Source organism: Furipterus horrens, unplaced genomic scaffold, assembly GCF_987537825.1.
Source record: "Furipterus horrens unplaced genomic scaffold, mFurHor1.1.pri manual_scaffold_4, whole genome shotgun sequence".
NCBI lineage: Eukaryota > Metazoa > Chordata > Mammalia > Chiroptera > Furipteridae > Furipterus > Furipterus horrens.
Genome location: NW_028327174.1, coordinates 24,795,629 through 24,817,483, shown reverse-complemented (window position 1 = coordinate 24,817,483; position 21,855 = coordinate 24,795,629). Strand labels below are relative to the sequence as shown.

At 33.5% G+C, this 21,855-nt stretch overlaps 4 protein-coding genes across 4 annotated transcripts; all 4 read left to right on the top strand.

The window, feature by feature from the left end:
• Positions 1–559: 559 nt before the first annotated feature.
• On the top strand, positions 560–1,519 carry TAS2R10 (taste 2 receptor member 10). The gene has a single exon (XM_090275104.1). It carries the CDS (start codon positions 560–562, stop codon positions 1,517–1,519), a length of 960 nt encoding a protein of 319 aa, XP_090131230.1.
• Positions 1,520–5,743: 4,224 nt separating this feature from the next.
• On the top strand, positions 5,744–14,279 carry TAS2R9 (taste 2 receptor member 9). The gene is given in 6 exon segments (XM_090275103.1): positions 5,744–5,796; positions 7,461–7,593; positions 13,324–13,348; positions 13,351–13,689; positions 13,692–13,942; positions 13,944–14,279. Coding segments are annotated over 6 exon segments (1,137 nt in total).
• Positions 14,280–14,706: 427 nt separating this feature from the next.
• Positions 14,707–17,076, top strand: TAS2R8 (taste 2 receptor member 8). Its single transcript, XM_090275101.1, is given in 8 exon segments — positions 14,707–14,740; positions 16,157–16,345; positions 16,348–16,443; positions 16,446–16,541; positions 16,544–16,599; positions 16,601–16,731; positions 16,733–16,889; positions 16,891–17,076. Coding segments are annotated over 8 exon segments (945 nt in total).
• Positions 17,077–20,678: 3,602 nt separating this feature from the next.
• Positions 20,679–21,635, top strand: LOC150011387 (taste receptor type 2 member 7-like). The gene is given in 1 exon segment (XM_090275439.1): positions 20,679–21,635. A coding segment is annotated over 1 exon segment (957 nt).
• The last annotated feature ends 220 nt before the right edge of the window (positions 21,636–21,855 follow it).

The following is a 21,855-nucleotide window of genomic DNA, read 5'->3' as shown; positions in this document are numbered from 1 at the left end:
CAGTTGTTCAGTGTTTCTATGTAACCGAGTCATAATTTATTGTCCCCTTTATATTATAACTTGAAGTGTGCCCTGTCTGAATTATCACACATGAATGATGAGGTTAATGTTGATACTAAAAAAGGTGAAGAAATCAAATTTTTATTTCTGTTGTCTTTTGTTTCTTAGAGATATGTGTTTGGTACTTGTACTCTGCAATTTAGGTTAACAAATGCAAAATAGTCTCAGTAGGACAAGTAAAATTCATGAGACAAACTTTCATTTGCATGTTAACAAATTGTAGGTAGGCATTCAGGCTGGACACACATTCTAGAGACTAGCTGAGTTATATAAGTGTAAGTAGAGGAGTCTCTGTGAAGATATTTTGGATTCCATCAAAGGACATTAACTTGGGCACTCTTATTTTTTTCTTTTTTAATGACTTTATTGGGGTAATTTTAAATCTTTATGTGATGAAAGAAAAGAAAATCATTCTCCAACAAGCAGCCAATATATGTCTCATCCTGCAGCAGGTAATCTAAAATACATGTAACAGAAACAATATTAGGGCTTGGCAAGTATGCTAAGTATAGTGGAAGGCATCCTCATTTTTATAGCAGTTTTTGAATCAGTACTGGGGATTTTAGGCAATGGGTTTATTGGACTTGTAAGCTGCACTGACTGTGTTAAGAACAAGAAGTGTTCTGTAATTGGCTTGATTCTCATTGGCTTAGCTATTTCAAGAAGTTTTCTGATCTGGTTAATAATTACTGATGGATTTATAAAGATATTCTTTCCAGATATATATACCTTTGGAAACCTAATTGAATATGTTACTTACTTATGGGTAATTATCAGTCACTCAAGTGTTTGGTTTGCCACCAGCCTCAGCGTCTTCTATTTCCTGAAGATAGGCAATTTTTCCCACCACATTTTTCTCTGGCTAAAGTATAGAATCAATAAAGTACTTCCTTTTCTTATGGGATTGTTGCTTATTTCATGGTTACTTAGTTTCCCAAATGTTATAAAGATTATTAATGATTATAAAGTGAGCAGTGGAAACACATCCTGGCATCTCAATGTATCTATAAGTAAATACTTTTCTTATCAGGTTTTGCTCAATCTAGGAGTCATTTTCCTCTTTATGCTGTCCCTGGTTACATGTTTCTTGTTAATCATTTCCCTTTGGAGACACAACAGGCGCATGCAGTTGAATGTCCTAGGTGTCAGAGACCCCAACACAGAAGCACATGTGAGAGCAATGAAAGTTTTGATGTCTTTTATCATTCTCTTTACCTTGCATTTTATAGGCATTGCCATAGAAATATCACATTTTTTGGTGCCAGAAAACCGATTGCTCATGATTTTTGGTGTGACTACCTCAGCCATATATCCCTGGGGTCATTCATTTATCCTAATTCTAGGAAACAGCAAGCTAAAACAAACATCTTTGAAGGTACTACAGCTTTTAAAGTGTTGCAGGAAAGAGAAACCTCTCAGAACTCCACAAACAGGCATGGGGAGAATGGATACTCTATGAAAATAATTTAGCGAAGAAACACCTGAAGATGTTTCACTTGCACCACACTCTTGCACTGATTTTCATTGTGTTACGGAACATCACCAAAATCGTCCATCATTATTGTGAAGACATCTGAGGAAATTTCGTTCTTCAAGGAGATTGTAATCCCACATGTGAATTCCATGGCTCAGTACCCTGCAACTTCATTCCACACATCTCCCAGAGTGGGGGGAAAACAGGTTGGAGACTATGCCCTGTAAAGTTGATGGTGGTGGGAATAAGCATCTAAAACTAAACTTCTATTGTGTTTTACCTGACTTTCTGAAGCACTGGCAGCTTTTCACCGAGAAGACCCGAAGGAAAAGAAACAAGAATAAAGTGATGATTGATCTGGACATTTAGAATATGATAGTGAGAGACAGAGGTGCTTCTTTTGAGTTTTCAATTTTAATTTGTTAAAAGGTTACTTTTATTTTCAGTTTAAATCCTAATGTCTTTTTAAAAAAAGACTGGTGTGTGTTTGATGTAACAGTAGTCATACTAGTAGATGTAGTTCTATGAAAAATAGCTCGGTCTATATGGGGGAAAGGGGATCAGAGCACTGATAAAATCAGGTTTTATATTCTTTAAAGCCACTGATTTGACATGAAATGAAATCATGAACCCATTAGAGTTAAGATTATGATAGAAGTATTCAAAGGACTCCACATGGTTGTTGAGTTATGCCAAGGACACAAATTGACCCAGGATGGAATCAGTGTGAAGGATGAACTGTTCTGTCCTAGGGTTTCATACACACATATATTCACACACACAAACTTGCACTCACAGATGTATTTCGAATGCTGATCTTTAAAGTGAATATTTATATCCAACCCAGTATGTGAACTGAGTAACTTATTTTAGCAACTTGCAAAAGTGCATTGCCTTATACTACCAGCCTGGAAGATTTCTAAATATTGAGGCTTAATTCATTTACTAAATATTTTTGAACACTACTCTTTTAGGTGCTGAGGACATAGTACTAAACAATATCCAAGTATAATGGATAAGATATTCTAGTAGAAAAACAAGCAAATAGCAAGCAATAACTTAATTATATTTGGTTTGGGGAGAGAAAAACTAAAGGATGCTAAGCCAATAAACTGACTTGATCTTGGGAGAAAAGATGATGTCACTGAGGTTGAGATAGTTTAGTTTGAGATCAGAAAATTGCATAAGAGTATGGTGGTCAGAGCAAGAGAGATTTGGGATGGGAAAGCAGCATTTGTGTAGGTCTTGAGGCAAGATGGAGTCTAGAGCATTCCAGGAACTGAACAGTCCACCATGACTACTATATAGAAAGTGAAGTATTTTAAATTATTTTAAGAGAAATTCCTATAAAGAGAAATTGTATAAATGCCTTCAGAATTGATAAAGCACCCTGCAGAAATAGTAAGTCAATATTTCAGTAGCGAAAAAAATCAATCCTCTTCCAATCTTGAAACCATTCAAGGTTTGATCACAAGACATCTTTTTAATTTTCATATATTTTATTGCTAGCAAGGTTAAGAATTTTACAAAATTATTAACAAATAGTGTAAATTTTTGGAAGTTGTTCATTTGTGTTCTTTTTATCTTTTCATGCTTATAGTTATTCTTACCAATTTTGTGATATATATTAACATCATGACATATATATGTTATGATCTTTATCTTAATTTGCTGTCTTATAAATAACTTAGTTCATGATGTTTGGGGAAATAAGGTGGTAATTTATATAAACTCAAATCTCTATGTTTCCCTTTATGATTTCATCTACTGCTATTTTTGCAAATTTTGGCTTGGGTTTATTGTTACATGTTTTTTATCAATAACTTCATTTTTCTGATAAAATAATATAGTTTTATTGCACCTAAAATTAAGAAACACAGAAAGGGCTGGAGAAGTTATGTATATTTGTAACACTCAACTAACTGTCAATATGTTTCTACATTGATTTCAAGATAAATTTTAAGATAGATTTAGGTAGGTATATTGCTTAAAAATTTGTTTTAATTACATTTATATATACGCTGGATGGGTAGGTCCCTTATCTAGAAACAGTAAAATTATAGAAGATTTTTATTTTCTTCTTTTAGTTTTCCTGTGAATTTATAAATGTTCTATAACATATGCAATAACTATTGTAATCAGGACAATATAATTAAGTAAAGAACAAGATACATGAATAAAATTATTTGGCTAACTTTCCTTGAGGAAAAGAGAATTCCTCAGCATTTTCATAAACTGTGTAATTACTAACTCTGATGTCTGCTGGTCTAATGTCTTAGTTGATTTAGTTTATTATTAGTGCTGACTCTCGATTATGACTTTGATCATCATGTATTTTGTGATTCTATTTTGAACTCAGTTCCATTAAACTTTATCTGTGGCAGTTCTTTGAGGTCAAGTTTCTAGTGTACTTTGCCAAAAAGGATTTAACATTGTTTGTGTGGCTGACTGGAGACTCCACCAGTTTTGGACTTCTTTAAATATAATTTTCAGTTTATAATTTTACTACAAATGTAGTAAAGGCTACATAGGTAGTACAAATTCTGGTCCTAAATATATATTTGTGCAAGACTATTACAAATTCTCAGAACAAGAAATCTCCTTTACATTATTCCTTTAATTCAGTGTCATGGTTGAGAGGTAAATACCCTAAATTTAACCTTTTGCTGGGCAGATATTGCTTTAAGGAATTGCATTTCAGAGGTCCTGGCTTATTGATAGTATCCAATTATTTCTAGTCTTGGAGAGGCACGGACTTGATATCTTATCTTACAAACACATGGTTCCTTTAAAACATAAGCTCTAGTTTAAAAAGAAATTGGAAAATACCCCAAAGATTCCATTTTTTGCACTGTTTCTCTCTCAAAATTTGCACTTTTTTACCATTATTAACATCTGAGGATTAAAAAAAAACTTTTTTGACAGCTGGGCCATGAACATAAAGACTTGTTTTTGCCAATTTTTATGTATTTTGAACTGGAGGGATTTCTCCAGACATCTGGTTTGCCATATACTTGAAAGCTTTAGTTGGTTTGTTTTGGCTTCTTTTCACCTTTCTTTCTTTTTTTTAGTATATGCATTCAAAACTATATATTTTCTGTCTAAATATTGATTTAGATACATTCCACAATGTTGAAACATAGTTCTTATATTGTCATACAGCTCAAAGAATTTAAAAATGTCCTTCGTAATTTTCTTTTAATATAAGGGATAATAAACAGCATAATTTTCTAGTTGTATGATATATGTAAAGGTAATTGTATTAAATTTTATTTTATTGAAATTGGATTAGACAACATATTTATATGATAGTTGGTCTAGGATAAGGTTTATTTGGCCTAATATATAAATGGTCCATGTTTTTTGAAAGAAGTTTAATAATACTAAATTCAAATTTATATACATTAGACACACCATATTAATTTCCTCTATCCATGTTTATTATATAATAATTTGAAATTGATAATTAATAAACATACATTTACAATTATTTGTCTCTGCTCACAATTTTTTATTTTTAGTTGTATTTAACTTTAAGCAATATTGATAATTTTTTGTGATCTGGTGGTCATTGATTTTATTATTATCATTTTCTTTATATTAAAAGCTGTCTTTGTACTCCTGCAAGTTTTTGCTTTAAATTTTATTTTGTCCATGTTAAAAATCATTAATTTTGTTTGTTTGCTTCATATTTGATTGTGTTCTCTGTGTATTTTACACATTTCCACATCTTTCTTTTATTGCCTCCTGTAGAAAACAAATCTCTGATTTTAATACTTTATTTAATATTTGAATCTCAAAATTACAATTGTTGAGTAAACATTTTTATACTCTTGTAATCTCATATTAATTTTTTATTTCACATTGCTCTTTTTCTATTTTTCATGCTTTCTTCTAGTTTTTTTTCACTTCATTCCTTTCTTCTATTAATATCAAATATGTATTTTAACCTATATACAGTCTTTGGAAATTCCATGTATTTTGATTTTATCCATTTAAAAACATTATTCTGAGGAAATCAGTCCTCACCAGACTGCCAAAGTCACCCACTGTACAAAATATTAAAGATGCTGAGTTCAAACATAAAAAAGCAAACTAGCTATCAGAAAAATGGATTCGAATATAAGATTCTTGCTGATGATCTACTGTGAAGTCAGTGACTATTTAAAATATGAGTCGTAGAGCAAACAGGAAAAAGGACTCACGGGCATGGACAACAGTGTGGCGACTGCAGGGGCAAAGGGATCTAAGAGGAATAAATGGTAATGGAAAAAATACAATAAAAATAAATTTAAAAAATAAATAAATAAAGTAAAATCTGAGTTGTCTGAAATCCTACGGACAAATAACCTAAGAAATGATTCAATGGGGACAAATCACATGATCATTTGCATTTTGTTTCTAACAAAGAGAGGTAAACAAGAATGGCATTTTGGTAAGCATAGGCCCTTAGGTAATGCTGCTCATGTGCCATAACATATTTTCATTCCCATTTGAATATAAACAAACACCTTGCACAAATTGATCCATATTCCACTCATGGCTAAAGTAAGGAAATAAGGGATATAGGGAAAAACTTCAGGAATCAGAAGGCAAAGTAGAATTCTCTGAGTTTACCAAGAAATTCAACAGTGCTAGTAGTTATTGATTATCCACATACATAATTTATTTTTGTCCCTATCTTTTCTGGATCTTACACACTGAACCCAGAGTACCTCTGTTTCTCAATGATAGCCTTCAGCCACTGATTCAAAGTTTACCACTCAAACTTTTAAATTAAAATAATAAAATGTAACATAAGCCCTATTAAGCCATATTTAAGTATGGTCTGGCCCTGTCCATTAGTTAATATGCAAATAAATTTCTTTACTCTAGTGAAGTTCTTCTCAAAGTATTGCCTTTTTATGGCTTTGGTCATGACACACACAACATGTGCTTTTAGGGTATAGAATCTGATGCTCCTTCAGAAACAAAGCACAGAGAATTATAAAATTAACCCCAAATCTCTCTTAATAGATTGGCGCTAGCCCTTTGCCTCCTCATAAAAACCTGAAAATTTAATTTTTATCTCTTTCTGTGTCCAAAAGGGTTTTATCACATGAACAGAGACAGATGAAGCATCATCTCATTGAATATTTTATGATACTAAATGGTGATGGAAGGAGACTTGACTTGGGGTGGTAAACACATAATAAAATATACAGATGATATATTGTAGAATTGTATACCTGAAACCTGTATAATTTTGTTAACCAATATCATCCCAATAAATTTAATAAAAATATTTGATGATGCTATTGTCTATGTTTGTTCAGTAAGTAATATTTAACATCAACTAAAAAAATTCTAAAAGCTAGATCTCGGTATGTCTATTTGTTTGTTTGTATATGTGCCCTATTATTTATATACTAGTTAATCTTTGTAATAATACACCTCTTACAAATTACATAGCTAAAAAATTCAAAGCTTGTATTTTCATCACTCAGTACAGATAGCACAGCCTCACATGTCAGTCAGAATTTGTAGTTTCCTAAATCTTTCTTTGTCCTCCCCACAGCTCAGACTGGTTTCTTCTTCCTGTCTCTGTAACAACAAGAAACTTATATTTTGACTGACTTTTCTATATACTGAGGCGACCCTCAGGTACAAAACAAAAACACTCCAAGGAACTCTAACATCTTAACCAGAGTTCTCTGGGTCTCGTTTACTGATATTATTATAATTTACTGTCTATCTTTCCTTATTTCCTAGTAGAGTTACCTCCCTTTTTTTTCTTTTATAGACATCCATTAATGAAGATTTCTCATAGCTATCTAGATGTCAAATAAAGCTGCATTTGCTTGTGCTTTCTAAAACATATTTTAAATTTCTCTCTTTTCTAATACTAAAATACCATATTGCTTATGCATCTACTTTGATTTCTTAGGAAAATAAGCAGGTACATAATTGCACAAATCAACCTTTTCCTCTTGTGCTCGAAACCAGCAAAAACCAAAGAGAAAGAGAAAAATATTGGTGAAACCAGGAAAGCTATATTATATGCGGATTTAAAAACACATGTAAGGTCTGCCAAAGGCAACTACATTTGGACTAAAGTTGTGTAGGAAGAAGTATAGAAAAGGAAGGGAGGATAATAAAGAGAAAGAGGAAGAGGTTGAGAGAGAGGAAGGGGGGGAGAATAGAAATTGAGGAGAAGGTTGTAAATCTCAGAAATCAATTGCCAAGATATATAATACTTCCTGAGTCTGAGGGGTGTATGCTGAAATGCAAAATCTATATCTCTTATTTGCAATGCTGGCTGCATGAACTGGGATAAGTAGGATACTGATAAAAACTCTCCTAACCTGGTTTGGTTAAGAGTAATAGAGAAGGTGAAATATACAAAACATTATTTAAATCAACTCTATTGGCAGAAAGGAGCCAGTCTGTCTTGGAAGAAACAGAAAAAAAGGCAGTTTTTAGATAATGGAAAAAAAATATAAGAAAACATACAAATAGCTACTCCAAGAAAATGCAACTCATTCAATTACTGGTAGTCTTGTCATACCATTAAATAAAGATAAATTTGAAAAATGAAGAAAAAACTCTGCCTAAAACTATATTAACAAGTGTCAAATGAAAGAGAAATAATGACATGGGATAGATGAAAATTGTGACTTTAAAGTTTTCTTAATTAGTGAAACAATCATTTCTATGAAAAAATGCTACAACCATAATTCAAGAACTTACCTTAAACTGATAAATCTCAGGAAAGAGAAGAAAAGAACAAAGCCATCACAGAATTAAAATGATATGACAATGAGTCCAAAAATCCAATGGAAAACACAAAAAATATAGAGATTAGAAATTAGGCAATACAATAAAACAGAACTAAAAAAGGAACAAATAGGGCCCAGGTAAAAATATTAGGTATCTAAAATGGGCAAAAGAGGTATACAATATAGATATTCAATAATTGGAATTCCCAAAGCAGAAAAACAAAACAATTAAATGTGACAAATATTTAAATGTATAATTTAACAAGTAATTTCTAAAATAATAAAATACTTTTATCTATAGAATATATTTTAAAATACCACATTGCCAGGTATAATAGACCCAAAATAGTCAATACTTATGCATGTACCAATAAAAGAATTTTTGGTCAGCCAGAATCAAAGATCAAATAATTTATAAAGGGTTTACAAATATGATTAATCTCAGATTAATTAACTGGAATAAAAAATTTTAAACATTAAATATCAAACTATTTTTACAGCTGAATGATGTTATAAGGGGTTCATTGTAACTCTTCTGATTACTTCCTATGTGTTTGAATTTTTCCATAATGAATGTTAAAAAATTATTTAAATGTGATAACCATTCTTCCTTTTTTGTTTGTTTTTGTTGGTGGTGATTTTCTTTGTTTTGTTTTATTTTTTAATTGGGACCATGCTTTTATTTTTATTTTTTAAGTATTTAATACCCCCTTCACCCATTTTTTTCCACCCCCACTCCTCATCTCTAACCACCACCAATCTGTTCTCTACAACTGAGCTTGGTTTTTGTTGTTTTGTTCTTCAGGTTTTTTTTTTCTGATTTCACGTACAATAGATATGAAATAGTATTTGTCTTTCTCTGATGAACTTATTTCACTTAGCATTATGCCCTCAAGTTTCATTGATAGTATTTTTGACAATAACTGAATAATATTCTATATTGTATTTATATACATATACACACAATAAAATATTATACATATACATAAAAATCACATTTTCTTTAATTAATTAATCTGTCAATGGACAATTAGGTTGTTTCCATATCTTGGCTATTGTAAAAAAATGCTGCAATGGACATGGGGATTACTTTCTTCAGATAAATACCCAGAAGTAAAATTGTTGAATAATATGATAGTTCTATTTTTAATTTTTTGAGGAACCTCCCTACTGTTTTTTATAGTGGTTGCACCAATTTAAATTCCAACCAATAGTGCACAGACTTTCCCTTTTCACCATATTCTCGCCAACATTTGTTCTTTCTTATCTTTTTTGATAATAGCCTTCCCAACAGATGTGAGGTGATAGCTTGTGGTTCTGATTTGCATTTTACTAATGGTTAATGATGTTGAACATCTATTCATATACCTGTTGGCCATCTACATGTCTTCTCTGGAAAAATATCTATTTAGATTTGTCAGTTTTTAATAAAAAAATTTTTTTGCTATTGTGTTATATGAGTTCTTTTTTGTTTAAAATGAGTTATTTATACATTTTGGAAGATCTGACCTTTCCTTCAGTCAAGGGGCTCTGAATTTGTAAAATGATTTAGAATTGGAAATCAGGTGGAATCTGTGTATTTCCCTTTTGGCAACTCAAGACAGTATTTTGGTCACCAGATGCAGAATTTCTCTTGTTTCTCAATATAGTATTTGTGTCCATTTTGCATCTATTGTTTAGATGTCAGCACTTCAGGATTACATCATCCTCGTTGAAACTGGGAAACTCATCCCAAACATCTACTACTATCGAATCTTCTGTTGAGAAGACAGATTCTACAGAGCTTTTCAAAGATTTTGGTAATTCCTTCAATAATGTATTTCTCATTGCCCTAGTAAATGAAGTATACTTTGGGCCTTCTCAGGTCATATAATGGGAAGAAGATGTAAAGTTACATATGATAAATTCACTTTAATACTCCTATCTTCCTAAATAGTTAAATTCTTTCCTCTATATTTTTCCCAGTCCTGTCATTAAATCTCATTTAATGTAAATAAGAATTTGTTTCAAGATTTAGACAACCAAGCAAGTAAACTGTTAAAAGTGTCTTCACAAACTAACATATTAAACACAGATTCTGTGAAGGGGCAGCTTTATCAATATATTGGTCCAGGTCCAGTGTTACATTCTATACTCTTTGGTCTAAATCTTTTAGAGTATATTCTGACAAGTTTACTTGGAATCTGTTACTACAAATGAGCAAAATCTCGCAATTCATATGGAGAATAATTGTTTTCCTTTTTAGTCAGACTTTGTAATCACTCTCCTTCCCTTTCCTCTCCCCCTGTTGCCTGGTGATGCTGAAGTGTGACTTTGGTTATGGGTCTAGAGTCAATAGATGCGGGTTGAAGTGGATCTTGAAGAAAATAAACATCTCTTTGCATGACAACTTTCTCAGGTGAGGTTACTAAAGGGTCTTCAAGCAAAGCAAGGCTAATTTCTCCTGATGTGGGATGCTAGATTGTGACCATTAGAAAAGGAGTTTAAGATTCTTAGCTTTATTTATCCAAGTCCACATAGTTTTTGTCATTCTCAATGTTAAGGTTCTACTGTTTTCCCATCATTGGTCTAAGTTTTATTTGGTGAGACTTGATGAGCCCATGAATACATTTTATATAGTAATTCTCTTATATGCACAAATAACTTTTAGATCTGACTTACAGCTATAAAAAAATAAGAGAATTTTTCAGGACCGCCATAGAAGATCACTGATTTTTCTGGCACCAGCTGAATACTTAAAATCTCAAATTTCCATAAGTTCTCCTCCACAGTTAGAAATAGCCAAACCAGTCACAGTCTTTTTAGTCATTATGAATAAAATAAGGATCAAGAGCAACAGCCACTTGATTAAATTATATAATGAAAATTATTATTTAAATAAAGGCAGCATCTCAAAGCAAGGGGAGCAAGATAAATTAGGAAATTAGAACAAGTAGATAGCCATCTATAGCAAAATAAAATTGAATTCATACTTGACTGTACTATATACAGTATATACAAAATTAATTTTAAAAAAGCAATATAGAAATAGAGAGCAATAGAGAAAAATACAGAAAAATCTAATGAAAAAAACTTTTCTAACTAGAACTCAAAACCCAGAAGTCATAAGAGAAAAGACAAATAAATATAACTATATAAAATTTTATAACTTTCATTTGCATTTAGAAAATACAAGAAAGATCCAATGACAAATAACAAACTGACAAAATCCTGTCAACTCAAAACATAGAAAAAGTGCCAATATTTCTAATATATAAAGACCTCCTAGGAAGGTAGGAAAATGAGCAAAGAATATAAACAACTCACAAAAATAAATTCAAATGGCTCTTAAATATAAAAAAGATACTTGCCTCCTAATGCCAACTAATGGGTGGGATTCTTTGTCTCAAGTTCCTATACTGTCTGTTATTACAAATATTCTTACAATAATGTGCAAATGATGTGGGGCATTTGCTTGAGGTCATCATACCAAGTCCTTTCCCTCTGACATGGCAGCTCCTCCAGTTCAAGCAAAACCTGAAATCTTAGATTATATGTTAAATTGGTGAAATGTTGGGTTGGCCAAAAGTTCATTTGTTTTTCGTAAGATGGCTCTAGTAGTGCTTAGTTGTCTTTAACTTCATTCGAAACAATTTTGTTAGATTGTATTGTGATAGCTGTCATATCAGTGTGCATTTAAAAAACACATCAAAAGTGGTAAATTTTTGTGCAGCCATTTTAATATCAAAGATGGGATAAAATATGCATCATTTTTGGTGTATTATGCTTTATTATTTCAAAAAAGGTGAAAATGCAACTGAATGCAAAAAAAAGATTTGTGCGGTGTATGGAGAAGTTTCTGTGACTGACTAAATGTGTCAAAAGTGGTTTGCAAAGCGTCATGCTGGAGATTTCTCACTGGACGATGCTCTACAGTTGGTTAGACTAATTGAAGTTGATATTGATCAAATCGAGACATTAATTGAGAACAATCGATGTTATACCTCATGGGAGAGAGTCAACACACTCAAAATATACAAATCAATGAAGTTATTGGTGAAAATGAAAAGTGTGTCTTCTGTTTTATGAAAAACAAATACAGATATTTTTGCCAACCCAATATTAAAGCCCATGCAAGAAAATGCCAGTATAGTTTGCATCACCATTTTACGCATTTAGATGCTATGTGCTTTAAATCAGGAAACCAGAAATAAAGTATACAAATAAAAATCTGATCAAATCTGCTTTGTCTTTGAAATAGGTATCCATTATTATAAAAGCATTCTAAAGAAGGTAACACTTATATTTTAACCATAATAGGTGACATACAAATACAGACTCTGAGGTCAAACTGAGTAATGATGGACACAACTAGAGTATCATCAGTGCTCAGCCATCCACATTACAGGGTGATAGAGAAAGAAGTCAAATAGCTGTCTTTTAAAGATAATTGAAAACCACTACTACTCTACCTGAGTGATCCTAATTAATAGTCAATACATTACTTTGAGGCTAAAATTACTCAAATTTGTTAACTGTGTATACTTTAAATTCACAGTTATTTGTAGGCTCCAAAACCTGCATTTGTATGAAATGGACTACCATTTGGGGGTACTGTGCAAGTCATTAGAGATAGTAATGATACCACATCTTCAAATTAAATTTTAGTCTTATTTTCCAAGTAATTGATTTCTTCCTAAAGTTTCTGGTCAACAGCTTGCTTAGACAGATGAGTTGAAAGCATGCCAAGCCTAAAATGAGAAAGACTGTGCAAACCCAACAAATCAGATCCATACCTATTTGCATCTTAATGCCTTTCAATCATCACTTCACATAAAGAAATCACTGGCCTCCATCAGCAAATTCTCAAGCAATTCTAACCCAGAGCATAACTGTCTCTTCTTGATCTGGATCACAGCTGAAAAACAAGACCGATAAACACAACTGCAACATTTCCAAAGTGGCAGACACATATCATTCTTCACCGTTCAGCCGAAAGTCAGCTCATCATCAGTGATATCCAAAATGCGAACTCTCCACTGATGTGCCAAGTACACTGGTGAACTGACTACGGGAAGTGAGGAAATGGATTCTTTGTACTGGATAACTGCTCTGGCTGGCTCAAAAGGAAAGATAGCTTCATGACTGACATCATCCTGGTCAGTGCAGCCATCGCCAGGATGTTTGTTGTGTATAATATTTTTAGGTGGATGCTTCTCTCTCCAGATACATGTGCCCATGGTGAGCTAATGAGCACTTTGGATGTTTTATGGACACTTAACAGTCATTTGAGTGTCTCATTTACCTCTTGCCTCAGCATCTTTTATTTACTCAGAATGGTAGATATATTCCACTTGTTTTCCCTCTGACTGAAACTAAAGATCAACAGGGTCATTCTTGGGATTCTTCTGATTTCTTTTCATTGACTGAGAACTCCTGGTATCACTTCAAGGTCAATTATGAAGAATATATAACTTGGAAATTCAAAGTGAGTAAAATCCCGAATCTTTTAAAACAGATTACCCTGAATCTGAGGGCTATTGTTCCCTTTGTTCTTTGCCTGATCTCATCGTTCTTGTTACTTTGCTCCCTCTTAAGATATACCAGGCAGATGAAACTTCATGCCACAGGGTGAAGGGACCCCAACACAGAGGCCTACAGGCGGGCTATAAAAGGCAGTAATCATCTTTCTGTTGCTCCGTATTATGTACTATGCAGTCTTTCCTGCTGTAACCGATAGCTTTCTGACTCCTCAGAGAAAATTTGTGGCAATGTTTGGTGGCATAATAACTGTCATTTTTCCATCAAGGCATCCATTCATCCTGATAATGGGGAACATTAAGCTGAGGAAGGCTTTTCTGAAGGTGCTAAGAATTGCAAAAGGTTCTCATAAAAGAAGGCAATTTTTTGTTCCATCAAGAATCCTGAATGCAAGGAGAAAGAAGTCAACAAAGACTCTCTCCCTTCTCCCAATTTATTGCATTCATTTTTTTATTATATGCTTTTAGAAATAATTAACATCTATCATTATTCCAAATTTTCCTTTGTGTTTCTTTACACTTTGTCTTAATTTTGAATCCTTCATCATTGAATCATGTGTGTTTCTTTGTCTTCGCAGAAAAACTGAACCTGAATCCCATACTAACATTGCCTAAATGCAAAAAGGTTCTACTTCTTTATGCTATGTACCAGTAAAGACTTTGAACTCAATGAATAGAAGAATTTCAGGCCAACAGGCTGTGGGGAAGAAAATTTTAAAACACGTCAGCCCTTCCTAGAAAGTCAATCATGTAAAAAATCTGCCTACTTTGTCTGAACCAAAAGTCAATTCTTAACTTTTCTGCCCTGTCATTACCTCTATTTCTGGAAAGGTTCATCCTTATCAGGTTAGGGAGGGGGGCACTCTATGAAGGATTCTGCCTAGGGTGAGATATAATGCGGGAAAAGAGGTGTGATCTCAAGAAGCAAGGTTTGGCCAGGAATGGAGGACACTGTGCAGTTTGGACTATGTAAACCAGAACCACCTTAAGAAAATTAAACCCTAAGTAAACTTTAGCTGTGATGCCAGTTTAAGGAGTCAATCCTCAAACATTCTTTGAAATGTTTTCTTTACACTTCTAGACTTAAGGATCTTTGACATATTTTGTTTTTTCCTTAGCATCATACTCTCTTCTATTTTGTTTCACTCAATATTTTATAGATAACTATTTTTTTAATTATTAACTTTATGCTTTATTATTATACATCATACACATGTAAGAAATAGGCAAAATGCTACATATGATGTTCACAGTGCAGAATTACTTAAATACAAGAAGAAGAACCCTCATTTGTCTGATCTGTACACCTAGATTCAAATTTATTGTGGGTTGTCATGTTTCCCAAATATAAATTAAATATAACTTAATAGTAGAATTAGTCCTGTTTCCTAGAATTATTGTTTGTTTAAAAACATTTTTTAAGTGATTACCCATCTAGAGAAATAACTACAATGCAGATTGTGAGATCAGAAATCTTATAAAAGTTGTCAATTGTAACTATAATAATATAAAGTGTAATTTTTAAATTTTAGATGAAAATGTTTATTATCCAAGAGACATTGGAGGAAGTAAATTGTCATGGACAGCATTGCCCATATTGAGTAAAACTAAAGATAACAAATCTTTATCTGGTATTTTCCACTTCTAATAAACATAGAGAGTAAATTCTTAGTAAATGTTGCCATGTGACTTTTTGACTAATAACACTATGCCATTTGTAATTAGATTTGTACGACATCTTTCCCTAATTGACTATTTATATGAAAACAAAAATTATTGTCTGAATGAATGTTATTTAACCCTCTATAATCCAACTGCACTGATTGTTGCCAAACCTAAAATCCATTTCCACTAGGAGACCCAACTTGTGGGAAATTTATAATTTATGGTGATGAAAATCATGCTCATTTACATGTTTTGATTTTTAATAAACATATGTTTTTGTTAGTATTTTGTGGCTACCTATTTGAAGCTTAGTTCAAAATGTTCAAATACACAGAACTGACCAGCATCATGCCTATTGCAAATTCATAAATATAACCTCTTTTAATTTGTAAGAGAGCAGTTTTATCCAGATATTTCTTTTACCACTCACTAAAGGGTGATTGTTATAATTTGCTCAGGCTACAAATCTAGTCAGCATATCTCTATAGAGCAAACAATTAGTTGGTTTATTCTTCATGAATGTAAAAGTGACCTTATTTTGGAGGAAAACTGGGCACTTCTAGAGTGATATTAAAGTCAAAATGATGACAAATAAAAACACTATTCCACGATTTAAAGAATTTATTGATTATGCTACAACTAGTCATCTGCAAGTTAACCCATCTGCAATGATATTTGAGATCAAAGTGTTCTCTCTACCAACATACTTAGTACAGAAGATAACATCTTTCTTATCATAGTTTCTGGATAACTCATAATAGAAATTTTGGGGACTGGATACAGTGGACTAGTAAACTGAATTGACTAGATTAAGAAGAAGAAGGTTTCTTCAGTTGACTATATCCTCATCAGTTTAGCTATCTCTAAAATTTTCTCTTTGTAGTGGTGCTAAATGACATCATACTGGTGTTCTATCCAGATGTTTATAAAAATGATAAACTAAAACTAGTTAACATGTTCTGGGCATTAACTTAAGTATGTGGTTTGCTACCTGCCTCAATGTTTTCTATTTCCTTAAAATATCCACTTTCTCCCACCCACTTTGAATCTGGCTGAAGTGGAAAATTTACAGGTGCTGGGGTGCTTGACCATTTCCTTGTTGAACAACCTTATGTTAGCAATTGATACCGAGTTGTGATTTTGAGTTTCTTAAAATTGCAAAACATAAAAGACATGTCACTGAATTGTTCCATGTGAGTAAAATTCAATACTTCAATCCATTGTCATTCTTTAATCTGTTGGCAATTGTCACATTTTCTGTCATTGATCTCATTTTTTCTTTTAATTATATCCTTATGGAGACATAAGCAAATGAAGTTCAGTATTACAGGCTATAGAGACCCCAGCACAGAGGTCCATGTAAGAGCCATGAAAACTGTGATTTCATTTTTCATCCTCCTTTTTGTATACTATCTTGGCTTCTCTTTTGGAGACACTTAGCTACTTAATGAAAGATAGCAAGTTGGCTGTGGTGCTTGGAGAAGTCATTGCAATTCTCTATCCTTCAGGTCACTCACTCATTTTAATTATTGTAAATCACAAGCTGAGGCAGGCCTTGGTCAGGAGGCTGAGGTGTAAAGAAACAGTGTGTGTGATGTAAAACTTTGGTTTTAAAAATGAAATTTAAAAGCAAGTCTTACTTTTTAATAAAAATATAATTTTCTTATAGATCCATTCTAATTTTTCCCAGTTAGTTCATTTATTTTGGGTACATAACTTTAAGTATTATTGATACCCATTAGCCCAGTAATAAATACATTCTGTATGCCTCTTTACACCTGACATTCCCATCTTTTACACCTTTCCCTCCAAGTACCTCAGGGCCCACACTTCTCTTTTTGTCTTCTTACTGAAAATGTTGGACATGTTTTACCCAGGAAAATTCCTTTGAGGTTCGACTTTACCTCACAGTCGTCGTCGTCGGCAGCCGTCCGTCTCGAGAGACGATGGTGTAGCTTCTTAAGAGTCTATCTTCACCGCCGAGAATGGCTGTGCAGTCCAACTCGGGAGTGACACGGTATCTGTCTCCTCCCGTGTTGAATCGACATCTTGTGATGACGCTGGAGTGTCCTCTCCAGTGAAGCTGAAGCTACAGAGCCTGGGCAGGGTGATATGGAGGGTCTGCTGTTGCCCATGCAGCAGATCAGCTCACAGTAAAGTGCACCCAAGCTGCACTATCTGGTTTCTCACTTTTTTCTATCATGAATTTTCATTGCTGGCCCTTAATTGCACTCCCTCCATGGCTCTGCTGAATCACTTCCATTTGGTTTATTAACTAGGAACTCTGATCTCCCCTGTCCTGTCTCTGGCTCAGTTTTCTGGTTGTGTATTGTGCTCCTCCCAGATGAGTGATGCTATAGGTGGTCTCCCATGTAATAGTTCCTAGTTTACCTTATTTGGACAACTCCTATTTATTTCCCTTGGAATTAAAATTTTCTTCAAACAACTTGCATTTCATAATGTCTATAAATTCTATGCTTGGATAAACTTTATGTACTTCCACAGGTTCAGGTGAAACATATGTTTTATAAGATTAATACTTCTGGTAAGGTTTTCCTGCATTAGTCTGAAGTCATTTTTCCAATTTTGTTTTCTCTATCTCCAATGTTTCAAGTATCTGTAATGACCATGACTGGGGCTCAAAGCAGTAGACATGTGACAAAATGCTCACTTGTAGAATATTTTTCTTTTCTTTTTTAAGACATTTAATATGAGATTTACCTTTTTGACAAAATTTTAGGTGTATAACACAAAATTGTTAACTATAGGCACAATGTTATACAGCAGATCTCTAGAACTTATTCATAACTGAAACTTTATACCTCTTGAGTAGCAGCTCTCCACTTCTCTTTCTCCTCAGGCCCTGGTGATCAACAGTTTACTCTCTGCTTCTCAAAGTTCGACTATTTTGGATACCTCATATAAGAGAAATTTGTCCTGTAACAAGCTTATTTCACTTAGTATAATATCTTCCAGTCTCACCCATATTTTTTCATATTACAAGATTTTCTTTCTCTTAAAAGATTGAAATAGTATTCTGTTGTATGTATATATCACATTTTCATGAATTTGTTAAAGCTTGTTTTCTGTCCTACCATGTGGTCTATCTTTGAGAATGATCCATATGCAGTTTGCTTCTTGGGGTGAAATATTGAATAAATATGTTAAGTTCATTTGCTCTAGAGTGTCATTCAATTCTTTAGTATTTTTGTTGATATTTTGGAACTGGAAGATCTATCCATTGTTGACAGTGGAGTGTTAAAATCCCCTACAATGACTGTGTTGCTGTCTGTCTCTTTCTTAAAGTCCTCTATGGGAGTGCAGACTGGTGCAGCCACTGTGGGAAACAGCATGGAATTTCCTCAAAAAATTAAAAATGGAACTTCCTTTTGACCAAGTGATTACACTGCTGGGAATATATCCTAAGCATCCCTAAACACCTATTCAAAAGAACTTATGCACCCCTATGTTCACAATAGTGCTATTTACAATAGCCAAGTGTTGGAAACAGCCATAGTACCCATCAGTAGATGAATGAATTAAAAAATTGTGGTACATTTAACAGTAGAATACTATGCAGCACAAAGAAAAAAGAAGGAACTTCTATCCTTTGTGGCAGCATGGATGGAACTGAATATTTTATGCTAAGTGAAATAAGCCAGTCAGTGAAAGACAAATACCATATGACCTCACTTATAAGAGGAATGCAATGGACAAAATAAACTAAGAATCAAAACAGAACCAGACACATGACACAGGAAACAGACTGACAGCTGATAGAGGAAAGGGGGGAGAGGAGAAATGGTGGGAAGAAGGGAAAGGGATTAAAAGGCATGTTTGAATGATCTATGGATATGGACAATGGTGTTGGGATGGAGTGGGGGGGCTGGATGGAGGAAGGCAAAGGGAAAATATTGGGACAACTGTAATAGGATAACAAGAATAGAAAAATCAAAAAAGAAAAAAAAAGCATGAGAGAAGAATTGCATTCTCAAGGAAGATGCGAGTACCCCAGAATTATTCCATGAAAATGTTAGGTAGTAAAGTGTTTCTTGGTAACTTGAATTAGAGAAGCTATTTCAAAACAAGAGTTAGTTTATAGAATGAAACAGATTTAATCATCAGTCTCCTGTCAAATAGGTTAGAATGGTTAAGCATCCTAGATACTTTGATGCCATTAGGTAGGGTGGAGGGTAGAGAGTAGAATAGAACACAGGATTTTACTCTCTTCCTTCTTGTATGCAACTGCCCTTGGGAACATTTTCAACACAAATGAAAAATCTAAAAGTAATCAATACTCTTTTTTATTATGACTCCTTCTCCTCCATATATAAATATATTATGACAAACTGAATTACCATTAAATGTCACTTGTCTAATAAGACAATAATTTATTTTAAGAGATGTTATGCCATATAACTTTTCATTTGAACAACCAAGATAAAATTAGCTAAAATATTTTTTAGAACCAGATAATTTGTATTTGGTGTTAACCTTTTAAATTCCCAGGAGAATATAGCTCTCAATGTTAAACCAAACTTTGGATTTGTAGCAGTAATTAATACTGTTATTCAACAAAGTGAAGGATTCTCTACAAATTTCAATTTTTGACCATTTTATAACTGCCACAAATGCCTGAGGTTTAGACTTGCCACATAAAGTACAGGGCACTCAATTAAATTTGGATTTCAGTACCACTTGAAAGTAGTTATGTCATGTATTTGGGACATACACTAAAAAATATTTATTGTTTGTTTAGAGTTCAAATTTAGCTGAGTGTCCTGTATTTTTATTTGCTAAATCTGACATGCCTGTTGAGGTTACTAGCATAAATCACAGAGTAATAAATCCAAAATTTGCAAAATGTAACCTGAGACAATGTGGGGCCATGAAAGGGAATGGGCCTAATTTGCATCTCAGCAAACTGCAGCTCAGCCTAAATTAACCATATATGGAAAAGTAAAACTTGCTGGGAAGGTAAGTGGACATTCAGCAACCAGGCCAGGAATCACCAACTACATTGTTGGTCAAGACTAATTAGGATTTAGTGAAGATAGCTTCAATCTTCATTTGCCATTCCAGTCCCCATCATAAGACAGACTACAATAAAAGAGGTAAAGAAAATAACAGCAAAATCTAAGAAGTAGATGTCATACTACATCAGTCCACGTAAGCAAAAATTGGATATTTCCTTGTTTTGACATGTCAGACAAAGTAAACAGCATCTTAATTATCATAGCAGTTGGAGAGTTTTCAATGGGGATTTTAGGAAATGCATTTATTGGACTGGTAAACTGTATGGACTGGATCAAGAAGAAGAAGATTGCTTCCATTGATTTAATCCTCACAAGTCTGGCCCTTTCCAGAATTTCTCTATTATGTATAATACTATTAGACTGTTTTATGTTGGTGCTGTATCCAGATATATATGCCACTGGTAAACAAATGAGAATCATTGACTTCTTCTGGACACTAACCAACCATGTCAGTGTCTGGTTTGCCACCTGCCTCAGCATTTTCTATTTCTTCAAAATAGCTAATTTCTTCCATCCTCTTTTCCTCTGGATGAAGTGGAGAATTGACAGGGTGGTTCCTGGGATTTTGCTGGTGTGCTCAGCCCTCTCTGTGTTTATTAGCTTTCCTGTCACTGAAAATTTGAATGATGATTTCAGGCTTTGTGTCAAGACAAAGAGGAAAACAAATGTAACTTTGAGATGCCAGGAAAATAAAGCTCAATATGCTTCCATCAAGGTAACTCTCAACCTCTTAACGCTGTTTCCCTTTTCTGTGTCCCTGATCTCATTTCTCCTCTTGATCTTCTCCCTACGGAGGCACATTAGGCGGATGCGGCTCCACGCCACAGGATGCAGAGACCCCGGCACAGCTGCCCACGTGGGAGCCATGAAAGCTGTCATCTCCTTCCTCCTACTTTTTATTGCCTACTCTTTGTCCTTTCTCATAGCCACCTCCAGTTACTTCCTTCCAGAGACTGAATTAGCTGTGATCATTGGTGAGTTGGTAGCTCTAATCTATCCCTCAAGCCATTCATTTATCTTAATTCTGGGGAACAATAAATTAAGACAAGCATCTCAAAAGGTGCTTTGTAAAGTAATGCATGCACTAAAAAGAAGAAATTTGTGACAACATAAGCAGATATGAAGACAAACTACCATTTTCTAGGACAAAGGAAGGAAATGTTTCTTAATTACCTTCAGTTCTTACATTAATGTTGGTTTCTTATGGTTGATTACCTTAAAATATATTTTGTATATTTATAACTTAGGAAATCTCCTGTAGAGCTTATTTTGCCTCTTTGTCTCTCCTTCTCATTGTCCCTCTCCCTCCCACAGAGTTTTTTAAAACATGCTTTAGAACAAAT